Source organism: Sporobolomyces koalae, assembly GCF_050403365.1.
Source record: "Sporobolomyces koalae JCM15063 DNA, S_koalae_JCM15063T_v1_ctg1, whole genome shotgun sequence".
Lineage (NCBI taxonomy): Eukaryota > Fungi > Basidiomycota > Microbotryomycetes > Sporidiobolales > Sporidiobolaceae > Sporobolomyces > Sporobolomyces koalae.
Genome location: NW_027481770.1, coordinates 282,793 through 299,747, shown reverse-complemented (window position 1 = coordinate 299,747; position 16,955 = coordinate 282,793). Strand labels below are relative to the sequence as shown.

The following is a 16,955-nucleotide window of genomic DNA, read 5'->3' as shown; positions in this document are numbered from 1 at the left end:
CCAGACTGCTGCCCGATGAATTCGCTGCGACTGCCTCGCCGCGTGCGGTTCCCGAATCCTCGCCAGCTCGTGAATCGGGTCTGCCAGCGTCCTCCGCTCATTGCCATCTCGATCGTCAAGGCGACACTCGCACTCTCGCTGCTGCTCATCCTGACCTACCTCGATCGGCGAGTCTTTCCGCAACGTGCCCGTTCGCGACTCCAAGCTGAATCGTTCAACTTGCAGGTTCGCAACCCTCTCGGATCATCCTGTCGCGCTCAATGGCTCCGTCTTGGTCATCGTCGGCGCCTTCCCGGGCTCGCCCATGGGCAAATGCTTCCAGGCCGTCATCCTCGGCAGTGCAGGACTCGGACTCGGCGTGCTCGTATACGCCATCCTCGGAGAAGCAGGTCTGTCGAGTCTTCTCGCCCTCGCGATCAAGTCAAGACCCCTGAGCACTAATCCGTTCTACTATGCAGGTGCATCTCCGACCGGCCAGGGATTCGTATTTGCCTTGTTCGTCTACCTGCTCGCGCTCGTGCGTTTCTCGGGCGCGAAATACATTTCGTTCTATCTCGTGAGTTTCTCCTCGGGTTCGCCTCGACGACAAGAACGACGACTCTCAGCTCTTGCGTGTCTCGTAGTACGGCATCTTGTTTGCATTCGGCGGCATCCACTACGGGATCGAATCTGGTCGCAACTTTGACAAAACTTGGTTCCTAGCCGACTTTGAGGCGTACGCATGGGGCCTGGCCATCTCACTCGCCGTCAATGTTCTCGTGTTTCCCATCACGGCCGAGCGCGAGCTCAAGAAACTCCTCGTCACGAGTCTTCAGCACGTATCGACACTCGCTCACTTGTCGTGCAAAACCTACGCGAAAGAGTGCAGCGACGACGAGATGGTGAGTCCGCACCTGCAACCGACTCGTAGCACCCGTGATCAGAAGGACTGATTGCGAAAGGGGACGGCCAAACTCGCCTGTTAGGAAGTCCGACAACTTCTCATCAAAACGATCCGATCCGACTACCTCGCCTTGACCGCTCGCCTCGAAGAGACCTCACTCGAGATCCTCTTCACGCGCTGGTCGCTCAAACACTACAGCGACATGATCGCTTCAGTGCAAGGCCTCCAACAGGCTCTCATCACGTCCTCGTCGGCGCTCGATTTGATCGACCGGTTGGACCCCAAGGGAGTCAACGTCAAACGACACCTACTCGCACGAGCAGAAGTCGCCAAAACTTTCTCTGAATTTCGACACAGCATCGACCTCGTCATTTCTGAGATCATTGACGGACTGGTCGGGACCAAATCGAGATCCGAAGGACTCGCAAACGCAGCAGGACCTGCGAGCGACGAGGCGCTCGACGCGAGCGCAGACGTGAAGTCGGATGGAGATCCACAGAGACCTGCAGAGCTGCCGAGGCCTGAAACCACTTTGTACACGACCCCGACGACGCATCATGCTCAGAAGAAGCTCGAAACGGTTGCCGCCAAGCTCAAGCGAGAAGTCGAGCGCAGTCAGATGCGACACGAAGTGATCAGGTCTGCGAGCGCGAGTATGAGGAGTCTGCACGGATCACCTTCGAGACGAGGGTTGAGCCCGGCAGGCAGTCGCCGTGACAGCCCGGTCGGGAGTCCGACGGCGACTCGACCTCAGAGTCCCTCGTTCGAACTTGAGCGCGGTCGATGGGGAATGTTTCGTGCGGTCCTCGAGGAGAAAGCACGAGAACGGGAGCGGGAAGAAAGCGAAGAACGACGCTTGCCGAACGGCAACGATGACGAACCGATCCCTGGAGAACTGTCTTCGAAGCAAGAACGGCAACTTGCATCTAAGGAGCAGCATGCAGGTTCACCAGAGGGAACTTCGGGTCCAGGGGAAGAGCAGGAGGTTGCTGTGCTCGTCTTTCGCAAGGCCTGGGACGCTTTCGCCCGCGCTCAGAGCGATGCTCTCGTTTCGCTCATCAAAGACGGAGCTCTCGAGGTTGACGATGTACTGCGCATCGAGGACGGCATGCCCTCGCTCAAGACCATGTCAGTCGCAAGCTCCTATCGGCGCAACAGCCACTTGAGCTGACCTGCTTCAATCTCTAGGTATGCACACCGACAGCCCAAAGCTTGGACTTCCTCGCTATTGTCGTCGCCGGTCGCCCGTCTGCGCTCACGTGACTCGACAAAAATTGAATCAACTTCGGCACTCTTCTCCGTCGCGGGACAGAGCCTGGGCGCTTACCCTCTCGAGGCGACAAGCGCTTCTGCCACACGCGACCAGCAGGCGGATCCGGAAACGTCATCCGACGATGACAGCGATGAGGAAGAGGTTGCACCCTGCTCTGAAGCGCTCACCAAGTCCTATTCGCTCCTCTTCGGTCTCGGTCAACTGACAGAAGAACTATGCAAACTGCACGACATTGTCACTCGCGATCGACCGGTCTTGCTTCGACCGTTCATCCTGCGCACGCTCATCGACAAGGTCAAAGGTCTCTTCACCCCGAAGGATCAGATGAGCCTGCAAGAAGCCTTGTCGACCTTGTACGGCAAGAAGTACGAGCCCGTCAAACGTCCCTGGATCCAACAGATCGCTCGAGGCGAAAAATGGTTCAGGTCTCAGCGAAGCATTTGTGAGCTTATCCGGCAAGAGAATCTGCCATCGGCTTGAACCTGACGTGGTCGAAAAAATATAGATGCCTTCAAGGTCGCCGCCGGAGCTTCCGTCTACTCAGTGTTCGCGCTCGCACCGACCCTTCAGGATCAGGTGTACCTACGTATAGGTTCGTCACATCACAGACCCCAAAATTTCAACAACGTACTGAAGTATACATCGATAATTAGGCATGCTTTCGAGTCTCATCACCATTGTTGTTGCGATTCAACCAACTCTGTGAGCTCTGAGTCCTAGTAAATATGGTAGACAGACAGGCTGCTTGCTAATCTTTGGAGACCATCCAGCGGAGGCACGATCACCACTTGGCTGCTGCAGCTCTCCGGAACTGGAGCAGGTGCCTTGTTCGGCCTGATTGCGCTCGAGATTTTCCACAACGTCGGTGGGTACAAGTACAACCCGTATGGACTCGTGTGTTTCGGGGCAATTTGGTTCGCATTCGCTTCGTACTTCTTTTACAAAGTGAGCCCTTGTTTCCGAATCCAGGCAATGTCCCTGATCCTAATCAGCCCGACTATACGATCACAGAAACCAGCATGGTACACCGGAGCACTCCTGCTGCAGACTGGCTACGGAGCAATGGTCATTCAGGAATACGTGTACAACGAGACTCCAGGTTCGATCCAACCCTATGACTCTCCTCCACTGCGATTTGGTCACACGATTGCGTCACTCGCGATCTCTATGGGAATCAGCGCGTTCTTTCAACTGTTCATCCTGCGTCAGCCGGCGCGACATCGATTGCGACTCGAACTCGCTTCCGTCACGTTCGCGCTGTCGTCCTACAATTCGGTGTTTCAATCCTACGTGAACCATGCAGCGCCAATCGACGAGTCTCCAACTCCGCCTCCCGAAGCGCTCGCGTCGGTGTTTCGAGAACTCGTCAAACGCGAGAAGAAGATCCAGGCGTCGATCCTCGCACTCGCCCCGACGTTCGAGTTTGCCAAAGTCGAACCCAAGTTCCTCGTACCGTTCAATGGACCCGTCTTGCTCAAGATCATCCGCAGTCTGCAATTGATCCTCGATCGATTGCGAGAGGCGAGAACTGCGATCGGCACGGCCGGATTCAACGAGACCATTCATCACGATTTCGCTTCCGTTGTGAGGGACCATATTTCGATAACATCGTTGTCAGCAGTTGACAGAGAAAGCTGACATTTGGCGGTCTGATGTGGGCAGCTGTATCCTTATCGGTTACATTCGCAACGACTTACTCGTACGCTGTTCTACCTCGGCGCCACCTCACGTGAGCTTTGTCCCCGCGCTTTCTTCCCTAGTCAACCACCGGAACTGATAAAAAGAACGCGCCCCTTTTCAAGTGCTCTCGAAAACTCAACTCGCTCGAGATGTCCCTTCGTCTCGATCGACCTGGTTGGCGTTTGAACGCGACGCGCTCGTGTTGTCTCGTCGCATGTCGAAACAACCGAATGGGGACACGGTGTTGAAACATCCGGCTTTCCTGCGGTATTGGTTCTTCTTGGTCAGTTTGGGCAGCGTCAGTAGCGAACTTGAAGATCTCGAGAAACATCTCGGCGAAGTGAGTCGATATTTCCTTCCTCTCCCTCTCTTTCTGTCTCTCTCGTGATTATTCTCTTGTGATTGGTGGACTGACACTCGAGCATGATTGATCCAGCTGTTTGGAGATCCTGATTTGCATCATCCGGCAATCAACTAGAAGGGCCTGTATTCTCCGTGTCGAGCTGTCTGTATCATTTCCTCCGAGTTCCAGTGGTACCTCCATCGAGGACCTCTCGCATTGTCGTTTGTCTTCCCTTTTACCCCCCCGCCTCCCTCATCTCGATTCCCTTACTCTTCGCATTCTCGTCTAGAATTTCTTTCGCGGGACCTATAGCCTTCCCTTCCTTTGTATAGAGATCGTCTAGATTGCCTCTTGATGTAGAATCGTCTGGTTCGAATCGGACACCTTTCCTTTTTGCGCGCAGTAGTTCCTTCGAGTCTCGTTTGCGGCGGTTTCTGCGATTTAGGTTGACACCGCGTTCAGAGGGTGGGCCGGCGCAAAGCGCATGTCCAACCTTGTCCATCGATTGCGACTGGACGTGGTGGACGACGCGACGAGGTCGATCACAGTAACCCTTCTTTCTTGAATTGCTTGATGTAGCTAAGCATTTCAAAAACGAAAGTGTAAGAGATTTGGCGCCGAGTCAAAAGCTCTCGACTGCGATGAGAGAGAGAGGACGAACGTGAACAACGAGTGTTTGTCTTGCCATTCCCATTCCTCGTCTCCTGGTTGACTCGGATCTAGAATTCCCGCTTCTACGAGATCTTGTTCGTTCGGTTCGACGAGGGACACTTCACCGTTTTGCACAGCCTGCGCAGGGAACAGCGAGTAGAGAAAGTCTCGCACGAGGGTCGAATGGGCGGGGAGGTAAGGGATCGGGAGATATGTCGCCTTGCGTCCCTCGAAAGACAGACATCAGCATGCGAGGTTACTGCAACTCGCCATCGACATGCTCACCTGGATGAGGCATCCTCGAGTCGTGCCACCTGCAGTACCGCCTTTGAGGTTCACGACGGCGAGTTTGACAATCCAGTCGGTGTTGGTTGGGTGTGAGATCGGGTTCGAACTGATTGAGAAAGTCGCGCCTTCGATCGAGAGCGCGGTCGGTCTCGCCTGCCACGCAGGAGTAGCCGAGGACGAGGACGGGGATGATGCAGACGCGGAAGCAGTCGAAGCGGCGGGAGCGACGAGGACGCGTCCGATGAACGAGTCGATCGCGGCGGACGAGCTACTCGGGGATGGAGGTGCTACCTCTGCGTACGTCCAGTGCGAGTGAGAGCGAGACTCGGAGTCACTGCGCAGAGGTTGGTTCGGATCCTGTACGACGAGCGCGGTCGACTCGCGCTCGAGCTCGAATTTGCGCACCATGTACAGGTTACGGCCTTCGACGACAGGCTGCTTTGGCTTCGTGTTTGCTCCATGTGCGGGTGCGGGGAGGCGCAAGGTGCGAATGTTGACGATCCAGCGTCCGCTCGAGTTGGCCCCGAGGTTCGTCGAGAGTGATCGCGCGAGGACGGGCACTGTGCCCTGCGGATTTGGAGTGTTCCATCGCGCGATCAGCGTTGTGGGCGAGTGTGTCGTCATGGGCACCTGCGTCAAAGTCGGATTTCGACTCGCAGCTGCTTACAACTTGACTTGTCCGACCTACATTTCGGCTTGCTACTCGACGCCGGCTCGATCACTGTCTCATCACCGATGGTTCGCTCGACCGCTGCGCTGCGGCAATCGATCACGGCGTCCAAGTCGCCCGTGCCGGCGTTCTATCTCAACCGGGTGATCGAGACATACGCCGCGAAGCAGTCGACCCCGATCTCGCTCAACTCGATGATCAATTTCGGCAAGTACGGACGCAACAAGGGCGAGAAGGAGGAGGCCGAGAAGCTCCTGCGCGGCGGCAACTTTGTACGCCTCGCGCACGTGACTCGACTCGCTCGCTCAAACCCGCTGACTGCTAACGCGCATGCCGTGACAGCTCCGGACCGAACTCCCGACGCGCTTGAGCCATCGTCTGCGCGACCTGCAAGAGCTCCCGTTCGTCGTTGCATCCCACCCGCGCCTGCAGCATGTGTACGAGCTGTACCTCGAAGCTTTCGAAGGCATCCGCCGCTTCCCTCCCCTCAAGACCCTCGACGACAACGACGCGTTCTGCCGCTTCATGCAAACCACGCTCGACAAACACAAGGTCGTCATCCCCGAACTCGCGATTGGGTACGTCCCCGACTCTGTTCTCTCGCCCTCTTGCTCGTGCTCAGCTCGCTCGGTCCCCGCAGCGTGTCCGAGACGTCGCCCTTGCATCTCCCACCCGCCGCGCTCGACCGCATCATGTTGCGCATGCTCCGGTCTCGCATCTCGCGCCGCGTCATCACCGAGCAGCACATTGCCCTGACTCAACAGTTCCGCGAACGCCAACAACGCACTCACGGCGCACCGTCACTCCTGCCCGAGGAAGAGACTCGAGTCGGACTCGTCGATACCAAGCTCAACGCGGCGCATGTCGTCCGCAAGTGCGAGCAACTGCTTCGACGCAGCAAAGGCCCGGAAGGCACCGTCCCGATCGTGATCGAAGGTGACAAGGACACCTCGTTCGCTTACATTGAAGAGCACCTCGAGTGAGTCGGCATCGCTTCCAGTGCCTGTTCGATGCGACTGACGTCCGAGACATTTCAGGTTCATGCTGTTCGAGCTGATCAAGAATGCCGCGTACGCAACCGTGCAGGCACATGGAGACCGCGCGTCCGAACATCCTATTCGCGTGACCATCGTGCACCAACCGCGAGATCTTACCATCCGTATCTCGGACATCGGCAATGGGATCCCGCCCTACGGGGGCCTGCCTCCCGACCCCCTCGATCTGTCGTTGATGCCACGCATGCACCATGGCGGTCCTCCGACATCGCCCCAACACATGGTCATGAACGCACCCCTCCTGTCGCAGCGACTTGATATTTTCTCGTTCTCTCACATGCGACGTCACTACCAACACCACACTGCTCTGCTCAACAGCAATCTCGACACGGTTACCGAACCCAGCGAGCCTTCCCTCGTAACTGCAGACCCGTACTGTTCGACTCCTCTCTCGGCTGGAGCGTCTCCTCTGCCGTACCCATCGACGAGTGCGAACAGCACGACCTCGCCCCTGCCGGATTTGCACAGCTCGCCATCGCCTCCAACTCTCGACCCTGCTCTGTCTCGAGCAGATGCGGTCGCTGCCATTTCTCCGATTCCCCCGGCCGTCAACCCGACCACGACCTTTGGGTCGAACGCAGCGAGTACGGGCATCATGGCATTGAGATCGATCGGGGCGCAAGGTCTCACCGGGAGAGTGTCTGAACAAGTCTCGACGACTCCGATCGACGAGTCTCACGAACCGTCCTCGTCGACCGCTCAGGAAGACGACGAACAGAGTTTGATGGATGCCCAAACTCGCAGTGGGATCGGGTTGCCCTTGAGTCAGATGTACGCGAGTTACTTTGGAGGCAACGTTTGGATTCATACGATTCAAGGGTGGGGCAGTGACGCGAGGTTGAGAATCCAAAAATTCGGACTCGCTGCATGATCTCTCTCTCTCTTATCATTTCTGCTCTTTCCTTGTTTTGTCAGTTCGTCATTGTTGTCTTGACTTTGTGTATTCATGTTCTGCAACTTTTTGGAGCAAAGATGTTGTTCTTAAATATTTGTTTCTAAACGCTACGATTGAAGGAGATCTATCCGTTCCTGTTGTTCCCACTGTTCACTTCTAGCCCCTACTTGATCGATAGCCTTGTTGACTTCTTTACACCAGTCGTACCGCAACAAGATCGCAGCATGTTCGATCCCGAGCATCAAGCGTACCGATCCTTCTTCTCCTCCCTCGACACTGTCACTTTTTGTGGTCTTCTTGTTCTTCTCGACGACCGCATTCGGTTCCTCCGATGGTGTCGAGGTTGTTGAGTGGGACGATCGAGATACCCAAGGTCGGAGTCGAGCTGGAGTTTCACCTTGGACAATTTTGCCAAACTCGGTTCGAGAGAAATACCTCAACAGTTTCTCAATCGGCAAGATGCAGTCTCGTTCACTTAAGAATACGACTGTAGGCTGAGAACCGAAAAGATACGCACACAAAAAAGGAAAAAACGTCCCATCAGTAAAAGTAACAAGATGGTGGGAAGGAGAAATGAAAGTTGAGGGACTGACGAATGCTCCTCCCTGTTGCAACCCGTTGACTTCGGCCGCGTATCGAGGTACATCGTATCCGGCCTCCTGGTTCCATCTAGCACATGGAGGCACGATCTGATTCTTGATTTCGGAAGGGATCCGTGATGCCGGATTCGGGGCGAACAAGGTCGAGGTGGACCACAAGACGTGTCGGGACAAAAAGTGGTTGATCCCCCGTTCGAATGCAAAATATTTCTGGAGAAAAGCGTGAATGCTCCTTGTCAGCAATGCAGATCGGAGAAACAAGAGACGGAGCACAAGACCAGCAACGTACGAAGAAGTGCTCTCCTGCCGTTTTGGCATGGGTCCGATAGAAATTCCGAGCAGAGTCGGGACAGTACAAGAGGAAACACATCGGATCAATCAATACCCTGCGTTGTCGAGTGGCGATAGTCAGCGCTCGCTCAAGGATGTGTCGAATTCCGAGACCGCTCACAATCCAGCGACAATGTCAGGCTGTTCGTACGAGCTCGAGGATTAGCTTCAAACTCGGGTGCAAACGCCAATGGGAATCAAGACTGACAGCATCTCGCATGAGCCATCCTGCCATGCCAGCTCCTGCGGAATGCGCCACGATAATCGCTTTCGCTCTTCTCCAGTCTTCCTCGACGTCTCGCGGCTGTCCCGCTTTGGCACTACCGGCATATCCTGCTCTCTCGCCAGCATCTGAATCATGGGTCACGTCTTCGGGGTCATCCTCGTCGGCATCGAGCGAGGTGAGCCCGAACCCGTGTCTCCACAGCATGCGGCGGATTGACGCGACGTATTCTAACCGACTGAGGATTGCCGATGGCGGCGACAGCCGCATGAATAGGTATGGGTGAATCGGAATGAACACAGCTCGACCTGTCGTCGAGACAGAGCCTCAGCAACGAGTCCGCCAAATCACGCACAAGAGAGAGAGAATCTCCGACCGCAACATACCTGAAAGGCAGGCCAGAGCGGCAACAAAGCATGAAGGGCCATATGTGCCACTGATCCCGTGACAAAACACGATCGGCCTCTGGTCTTTCTCCTGCGCTTCTCCAGATGCAGGCTTGAACCAGTACGCGGTTCGAGCCGAGAGTTGGGTCGAAGCACGCATCTTCTCGTGCTCGTGGTGATCGTGCACCGATTCGAGCTTTGTCGAAGAGTGACAGAACAAGGGAAGGGGCCACTGAGAGTCAAGAATGAAAAGTCAACTCAAGAAAAGGGTACATGAATGCAAGATGGGGGTCGACTTGCAGCGGTTCTCGGGCCAAAGTACCTGAAGCCGGCCAAGTAGAGCATAACACATCCCATCTGACTTGCCAGGTACGTGCAAGCGTAAAACACTAATGGTTTGTGGCCGAGTTCGAGCGGCTGTTTCGAGAGCAAGAATGCCTTGTGAGGCGATTTTCCTCGGAGAAACTTGAAAGGAGGCGAGTTTGACGAGCGCGAGAGCGTAAAGGTGGCTTCGAGCAGTAGGATCATAGAATGTATCTCGGCTATGCGACAAAATATGGAACTCAGTCCATGGGACGCGGTTGAGGTGGATAAAAGAGTGCAAGTACCTCTCTCGATTGACTTGGGCTTGAGCTTTTTGAGTTCAGAATTAAACATGACGAAGGCAATGAGCTGTGAGGCGATCGAGAGTCAATTAGGATGCACGAAAAAGGACGAGCGGTTCGATAAACTCGCTTCCTCGATGTTGGTCCGTCCAATCTTGTCGAGGTCAACCGCCTCTATCGAAGGATCGGCTGCTCCACGTGGCGCTTTGCTTCTTCCCGGGGTCAGGAAGAATGACTTGAGCCACTCTTCTGGGTTCTCGGTCGATTCGAGCATCTTGGTCCAGAGTCTCCACCGTTCCTCGCTCGTGATTTTTTCGTCCTGTTTGATGTCCCACCATCTGCGATCGATTGCAAAGGCCGAGAGTTTTGCTAATGGCCACCACACGAGTTCGAGACCGAGCCAGAGGGTAAGGGCTGAGAAGGCTAGCCGAAGTTGAAAGAGGAAATCGGCGGCAACTTCGGGAGCGAGGGACAGAGTGAGCGCGACTGAGGGCGGGGCAGGATAGGTGAGGTATGCTGCCACCGTGTGCACAAGCGCGATCGCCGGTACTGCATCTGCGGCACCGATCACGACCTTCACCAGACCTCGGGTCAGGAAGTTGTCGGGTAGCTGATGCAAGACCACAATGTCAGCTAATTCACGCAGCGCGCATTGACTGTGCACTCACCATCGCCTGTCGCGTCCCTCCGTTCGTCCGGCCCTCGAGTCGGAAATGTTGAAGGAAGACTCGGCAAGCTTTCTTGCAACTCTTCTCTTTTCCCCTGTGACGACATTCTTCGCTCCTTCGACAGTCTGCTGTATACGGACGTCTTATTTGCGTAGCTCAATCGACCAGATGTCTTTCTTGTCACTCGTGGACTGGGCGTCATCCCGATGCCACTTACCCTCCCCGCCCCGCTGCATGAATGGACGCCGGCAAGACAGGTTGCCTTGGCTTTGGACGAGCGACAACATCAGGCAAATGTCTCCATCTATGACTCGACAAGCGCTATTCCGCGTTATGAAACGCTGTCTCTGGCTCGACCGTCGCTTCTTCAGCTCCCTCGTTTCTTGCGAATTTATGATGAAATCGCGCGTCTGCACTCTTCCTGAGCACCAATCCTTTTTGGGCTGCCGAATCGAGAACAGAAGAACTATTCACCCGAAAGCTCGAGAAAGCCTAATATGGGATGAAAAAGCGATTCCACCTTTTGGAAAGCCCGTTGGCAGAGCTTGTGAGGTCTGCGTCACAAGATTGCACAACACTGAGCTCATTCAAAAGCCGGGAATTCCTCGAGTCGAGACTCGGAGGATGCAAATAGCCGGGGGAAGACATCCCATCTGACGCTTTTCTGTACAACGGGCGACTCTGTTTGACCCGGAGATTGCCTGTTCTCTCTCGCTGCACTATCAGTACAACCTGGACCCATTCATCGGAGCAATACGTTGCACAAAAGTATCGCCCCTCAAGCATGTTGTTTGCGAAAGTCGAGGTAAGAAGTGAAAACGCTCGAGCCTTCTCCTACTTGAGGATGCGTGGAAATACAACCCGACTTGAAGCGTTAGTCCAGAGCTAGACTGATTTACAAGCAGAACAAAGTAGTAAGACCTCTGAGGTTCGACGGCCAAGCGCATCCAGACGGCGCATCTCGTGTCAAAGGCAGTCCCTGGTGAAATGGTCGTCTCCTTTTGATGTTCGCAAGACACCGACGAAACGCGCTTGCGTGGGTCAAGAGCGAGGAAATGGCCGTCGAAAGGGTTCGTAAGGAAATAGGTTCTGGTTCTTTTTTCTTGGACACAGGAGAAGCAAAGGTGGGCGGGAAAAACGAAAGAAGAAAAAAAGGGAGGAAGGCAGGACCGAAGGTTAGCGAGAGGAACGCAGGGGGTTTGGGGCATTTCAACAGCAGAGAAAAGGTAATGAAAGAAGTAATCGATCGACGACGTGAAAGCGAGATAAAGAGGAGAGGAGACAAAATACGGGGGGGTACTGATAGTAAGGGATCAGAAGAGACGGCCAAGTCGCATTGCGATTTTGTTTGGATCCAGCACTCTACTCCTCGACGTACTATTCGATGATGCCTCAAGTCAGCCTGAGGAACAAGATCAAGGATACGTATCGGCATCACAAACTCACCTCCTCTCCGCCCTCCTCGAGGTATTCTCCCTCTTCGTCGAAGTCGGCGGTCGCCGACTCGTACTGCGCGTATTCGGCGCACAGATCTTGCAAGTTGGACTCGGCCTCGGTGAACTCCATCTCGTCCATTCTGCAACACGATATTGTCAGACATTGCGACGCGATGCAGCGGAACAAAGGGTTTGACGTACCCCTCGCCAGTGTACCAGTGAAGGAAAGCCTTCCTCCTGAACATGGCCGAGAACTGCGTGTGAACACGCTGGAAGAGCTCTTGAATCGAGGTGCTGTTTCCAATGAAGGTGACACTGGTCGGGATGCTCTTGGATTGGGGCACCGAGCAGTGGGCAGTCTGCGCCGCATTCGGGATCCACTCGACGAAGTATTGCGAGTCTAGAGTCATCCGAACATGTCAGAGAAAAGCTTGTCGATTGCCAGACAAGCGCGAGATTGATCACTCACTCTTGGTTTGAACAGTCGACATGGCGTCGTCAATCTCTCGCATCGAGACCTTACCACGGAAGTAAGCGGCGACGGTGAGGTATCGACCGTTGCGGGGATCGGCGGCCGACATCATGTTCTTGGCGTCGAACATCTGGGCGGTCAAGTCGGCGACGCTGGTGGCGCGGAAAGCCTGGTTCGACTTGGAGGTGAGAGGAGCCTGTAATCCGAACGAGGGAGGAAAAGCGTATTGTCAGTCTCGTCCTACATCAGAGAGATAGCGTGGTCGAGGCTCACGCATCCGACGGAGAAGAAGTGAAGACGGGGGAAGGGAACAAGGTTGGTAGCCAATTTTCGCAAGTCGGCGCTGTAGACAACGAAGGTGGTCAGCCAAGGGCCAGGTAGCTAAAGCTTCCGGCGGAATCTCACTTGAGTTGACCGGGGAACTGCAAGTGCGATATGAAATATGTCAATACTACGGAACGCAGGCCATGCACAGAGCAATACCTATGAAACTTACACGGAGGCAGGTGGTGATACCAGACATGACGGTCGAGACGAGCTGGTTGAGGTCACCGTGCGTCGGCGAGGTGAGCTTGAGTGTTCGGAAGCAGATGTCGTCTGTGCGTAGTACAAACTCGGTCAGCGGAGAGACCTTGCAGAATTCGAGGAGAAGGAGAACGCACAAAGAGCTTCGTTGTCGATACAGAAAGTCTCGTCCGAGTTCTCCACCAACTGGTGAACGGAAAGGGTCGCGTTGTAGGGCTCGACAACCGTGTCCGAGACCTTGGGCGAGGGGACAACCGAGAAGGTAGCCATCATTCGGTCGGGGTACTCCTCACGGATCTTTGAGATAAGGAGGGTTCCCATTCCCGATCCCGTTCCTCCTCTGAGATTTTCCATTCACTGATCAGTTTCGCAAAGCCGATACATATGAATAGAGGTGACGTACCCGAGCGAGTGAGTGAGCTGGAAACCTTGGAGGCAGTCGCAGTTCTCGGCTTCCTTGCGGACGACATCGAGGACCGAGTCGACGAGCTCGGCTCCCTCGGTGTAGTGACCCTTGGCCCAGTTGTTACCGGCTCCGGACTGACCAAAGACGATGTTGTCGGGGCCTGATCGAGCGAAGTACAGAACAAATGAGTGGCGGATCTCTGAGCCGGAATCGGAATCGGCAGCTCACGGAACAATCCACCGAGAGGTCCCGAGCGGATCACGTCCATCGTACCGGGCTCGAGATCGACGAGAACGGCGCGGGGCACGTACTTTTGGTTGCCGGCCTGCGATAACCCTTGCAGCGTCAGCTTACGAGTTCAACCGATCTTTATTCTCGCTGTACTTACCTCGTTGTAGTAGACGTTGAGCTGTGCGGGCCAGTGAGCAGGTATCAGTGAGCCATCTTGTCATTCAGCTCGAGAACGGAAACAGGCGCGTACCCTCTCGAGCTGGAGGTCGTTGTCTCCGACATATTGACCAGTACCGTCGATGCCGTGTTCCTCAGAGAGAACCTCCCTGTGAGCGACGTGACCTGTCAGCACGAGTCTCGGAATCGACCGGAGACGGTCGCGACTCACCAGAACTTGGTACCGATCTGCAAGACGCGCAGAGCAGGACCGAAAGAGGGTTCGTCAGTCAGTACGTGTTTCTCGCATCAGGTACCTTCCGTTCTCGACCGCGACACGCGTGATAGTCCACTACAGGCTGATTGCCAAACCCAGCACGAGCGTGTAGGCAGCCGGCAGGTGGCACTGAGGAAGATGTGCTGTCTCGCTGGATCCGTTCAGAAGGAAGGTTCGCTCACTTGGTTACCGCACTGTCACGATGGCACAAGGATCTCGAGTCAGCATGACACGTCGACGAGGGTCCAGTCGGGGCGCAGAGGGGCAAGTGAGACGCGTGTTTGGTCGACTCGCTGGTCCCCTTTCCCCTCCGTCCCCGCCGCAACTCGCAGCTGGGATGCAATCTGACTGACCTGTCCGGTTTGAAGGTGAACGATTTCACTAGAGAGCGAGTCGACACGCGTGAAAGGTCAGTCTCTCGAGGCGAGCAACGCGAGATGGGACGAGTGTTCAACAACGAACCGCATAGTTGCTGTCACTCGCAGAAAGAGCGCGACGTCAGCGCACAGCTCGGGACGCTCAGGACACGCGAGACTTGACTCACGAGAAGGTGGCAAACGAGTGGAAGAGGGGAGGGGCGACGAGGGTTGGTGAGCAAGGCGGCCCAAGTGAGCGAGTCTGGAATTCGTGGCAACCTCGCCTCTCGCTCTCTCATAATCTCACAGTCTGACTCTACCCGAGCACTCGGACGCGTACAATATACTATGCATACTTTGGCACACGTCAACAGACGCGCATGGAATCACGAAAAAAGGACGTTATTACGGGAGGGAAGCAAGCGGCAGATTTGATCGATGGAGCGAGGAAAGGGAGCAGACCGTCGTTCAAAGTGAAGAATGACCACAGCGAGGTATCGTACGAGAGACAGAAACAGACAAAGAGAACAGAATGGCACCGCAGGAGAACGCACAACGAGAAGTTACGGTATGTACAGGCGCCGCAATCGCTGCAAGCTCTCGAATGCAATCAGACTCGTGTGTGCGCACAAGGATATCCTCGGCGAAGATTCGAAAACACTCACGCAGCTAGATCAAGCTCAGCTCGAGGGTCCACACCCGTCGCGCCCACACCTTGATTTCGCGCTCCTCGGCTGTGCCCGGATTGATTGTCAAATCGGTCGCGTCCCACCAACATTTGCGCTGAAAAACACAGAAACGAGAAGTCCATCAATCTGTGAACTCTTGCCGGGAGCTGAGAGCGGTACCCACAGCAGGTTTGCGCCAGAAGAGCAACAGTTTCTGCGCCGTTGCGAGCTGCTGCGCGTTCACCTGCACGCCCGATTCATCGTCCTCGGCAGATTCGGAGTAGCTGTCGCCAGCATCGCTCTTCGAGGTTAGCGGAGGGTGCACGATTCCAGTCTTGAGCAGCACGAGCGCAATCGACGCGATGCAACACCGATTCGGCTCGAGCGATCGGTAACCCCACACGTCTTCCCGCTCAAAACCGCTGTTGAGAGAGGAGAAATGCGTGAGTACAGGAGACAAGTCTGAGCAAGGGAAAGGGGCCGTACCTCATGCAGAGCATGTCGATCAAGTGTTGCTCGGCGACATTGTTCTCGCGGTTGACATTCCGCTGTAGCGCGGTAAAGATGCTCTTTCGCTCTAGGAGTGCGTTACCGCAGTCGACTTTGAGCTTCAGCAGCGACTTGTTGGGTTTGCCAGCTTCGTCCGTCCCGGGAATCTCGCCGACGAGCGTAGCAGTATCGGTTCCAGCGGCAGCCTTGCCTGACGGCGGAATCGCAAAGTATTCGAGCTCTTCGCGCAGGACGATGATGGCTTGCTTCAAGAACAAGGGGTTCTGCATGTTGGACTGAGCGATCGGCGAGGTCAACGACAGGTCCCGGCGAGGGCCATCTGGGTGTCCGTAGAAGCTGTCTTTCGCAGAGTTGAAAAAGTCGAGCACGAACTCGAGACATTGAGCATCGAACTAGCCAAGTTCCCCAAGGTGTCAGTTCGGCCGGAGGGGGAGGAGCTCGAGGCGAATAGGAACGCGACTCACGTCGACGTAGTAGACATCCTCATCTTCCTCGTCTTCATCAAGGTCGCCGTCCGCTCGGGGCAGCCGCTGCGGGCTCAGGACGACCCCGTTCGGGAAGAGGCACAGGAGAACCGATTCAGGCAGTTCCATCAGAGCCTCACGCTCGAGCGAGAGTCGCGTTCCCCGAAGGTCCAGCGAGACCTTGCTCGAATTGCCGAAAGACATGCTTGTAGCTATAGGCGCAGGTCGATGGAGGAAGGGTTGGATGAATGCGGTTCGACGACAAGCGGGGGTTGTAAACAGCTGATTGGAACAAGCTCAAGAGGCTACTCGATTGTTGTCTGTATGTACTCGCATAGGATAGTCAATATGCGCCTGCACCGGGCGGCTTCCGCCGAGTCGCGATTGCATCGCTCAACTGCAAGTGGGACAGGACCGGAATCGGGGGAGCTCACCTCGATCGGGTTTCGGATGCGCTGTGCGATGACCTGCGCGAATCGTGCTGCTTGCGTCGGACTGATACGAACCGGGATGAGGCGGTAAGGGGTATAGCGAAAGAAACTCGAACGAACCAAAGTCGTCGATCAACTCTCGTTCTCCAACTTCTAGCACAGCTTTCACGGTATCTAGGCGTACGATATAGTCAGCACAATCCCTTCAGCTACAGCTACGGACCGTGTCATAAAAATTAGTATATCGAGCTAATTCCGTCAATACCCGTGGAGGGGTGTTTGTTTCGTATGAGACTTGGCCCTGACCAATGAGAGCTGTTTGTATAGTGACAAAGTACCTGCTCGTTCGGTTGAGAGCGAGACATTCATGCCATCGATTTCACGTCGTACAATAAACGTATTCGCGAAGAAGTTCTGCAAGTCGCGATTGCATCTTCTCGCTACTACTCAAATCCACCCCTTCGCTTTCTCTCC

At 55.3% G+C, this 16,955-nt stretch overlaps 6 protein-coding genes across 6 annotated transcripts; 2 read left to right on the top strand and 4 right to left on the bottom strand.

Moving 5' to 3' along the window:
* Nucleotides 1-15: 15 nt before the first annotated feature.
* On the top strand, nucleotides 16-4,314 carry JCM15063_003269 (uncharacterized protein; the record flags this gene model as incomplete). The annotated part of the gene is made up of 13 exons (XM_076675190.1): nucleotides 16-167; nucleotides 226-389; nucleotides 459-556; nucleotides 624-881; nucleotides 966-2,011; nucleotides 2,072-2,598; nucleotides 2,662-2,748; nucleotides 2,810-2,858; nucleotides 2,927-3,101; nucleotides 3,168-3,740; nucleotides 3,819-3,885; nucleotides 3,959-4,176; nucleotides 4,273-4,314. 13 exons carry the CDS (start codon nucleotides 16-18, stop codon nucleotides 4,312-4,314), a joined length of 3,456 nt encoding a protein of 1,151 aa, XP_076537274.1.
* A 407-nt stretch (nucleotides 4,315-4,721) lies between these two features.
* On the bottom strand, nucleotides 4,722-5,742 carry JCM15063_003268 (uncharacterized protein; the record flags this gene model as incomplete). The annotated part of the gene is made up of 3 exons (XM_076675189.1): nucleotides 4,722-4,758; nucleotides 4,841-5,058; nucleotides 5,116-5,742. 3 exons carry the CDS (start codon nucleotides 5,740-5,742, stop codon nucleotides 4,722-4,724), a joined length of 882 nt encoding a protein of 293 aa, XP_076537273.1.
* A 111-nt stretch (nucleotides 5,743-5,853) lies between these two features.
* Nucleotides 5,854-7,714, top strand: PKP2 (protein kinase PKP2; the record flags this gene model as incomplete). Its single annotated transcript, XM_076675188.1, has 4 exons — nucleotides 5,854-6,060; nucleotides 6,131-6,366; nucleotides 6,429-6,767; nucleotides 6,826-7,714. The coding sequence occupies 4 exons, from the start codon at nucleotides 5,854-5,856 to the stop codon at nucleotides 7,712-7,714; spliced, it is 1,671 nt and encodes a 556-aa protein (XP_076537272.1).
* A 131-nt stretch (nucleotides 7,715-7,845) lies between these two features.
* JCM15063_003266 (uncharacterized protein) lies at nucleotides 7,846-10,552 on the bottom strand (the record flags this gene model as incomplete). The annotated part of the gene is made up of 10 exons (XM_076675187.1): nucleotides 7,846-8,232; nucleotides 8,332-8,547; nucleotides 8,627-8,723; nucleotides 8,789-8,808; nucleotides 8,876-9,198; nucleotides 9,277-9,508; nucleotides 9,577-9,818; nucleotides 9,885-9,948; nucleotides 10,012-10,491; nucleotides 10,550-10,552. The coding sequence occupies 10 exons, from the start codon at nucleotides 10,550-10,552 to the stop codon at nucleotides 7,846-7,848; spliced, it is 2,064 nt and encodes a 687-aa protein (XP_076537271.1).
* A 1,359-nt stretch (nucleotides 10,553-11,911) lies between these two features.
* Nucleotides 11,912-14,519, bottom strand: TUB2 (beta-tubulin; the record flags this gene model as incomplete). Its single annotated transcript, XM_076675186.1, has 16 exons — nucleotides 11,912-11,926; nucleotides 11,996-12,125; nucleotides 12,187-12,385; nucleotides 12,455-12,653; nucleotides 12,731-12,800; nucleotides 12,863-12,879; nucleotides 12,954-13,054; nucleotides 13,120-13,322; nucleotides 13,386-13,548; nucleotides 13,617-13,713; nucleotides 13,777-13,797; nucleotides 13,870-13,945; nucleotides 14,008-14,024; nucleotides 14,235-14,246; nucleotides 14,406-14,433; nucleotides 14,515-14,519. The coding sequence occupies 16 exons, from the start codon at nucleotides 14,517-14,519 to the stop codon at nucleotides 11,912-11,914; spliced, it is 1,353 nt and encodes a 450-aa protein (XP_076537270.1).
* A 558-nt stretch (nucleotides 14,520-15,077) lies between these two features.
* Nucleotides 15,078-16,254, bottom strand: WHI2 (Whi2p; the record flags this gene model as incomplete). Its single annotated transcript, XM_076675185.1, has 4 exons — nucleotides 15,078-15,191; nucleotides 15,261-15,498; nucleotides 15,563-15,978; nucleotides 16,051-16,254. The coding sequence occupies 4 exons, from the start codon at nucleotides 16,252-16,254 to the stop codon at nucleotides 15,078-15,080; spliced, it is 972 nt and encodes a 323-aa protein (XP_076537269.1).
* Between the last annotated feature and the right edge of the window lie 701 nt (nucleotides 16,255-16,955).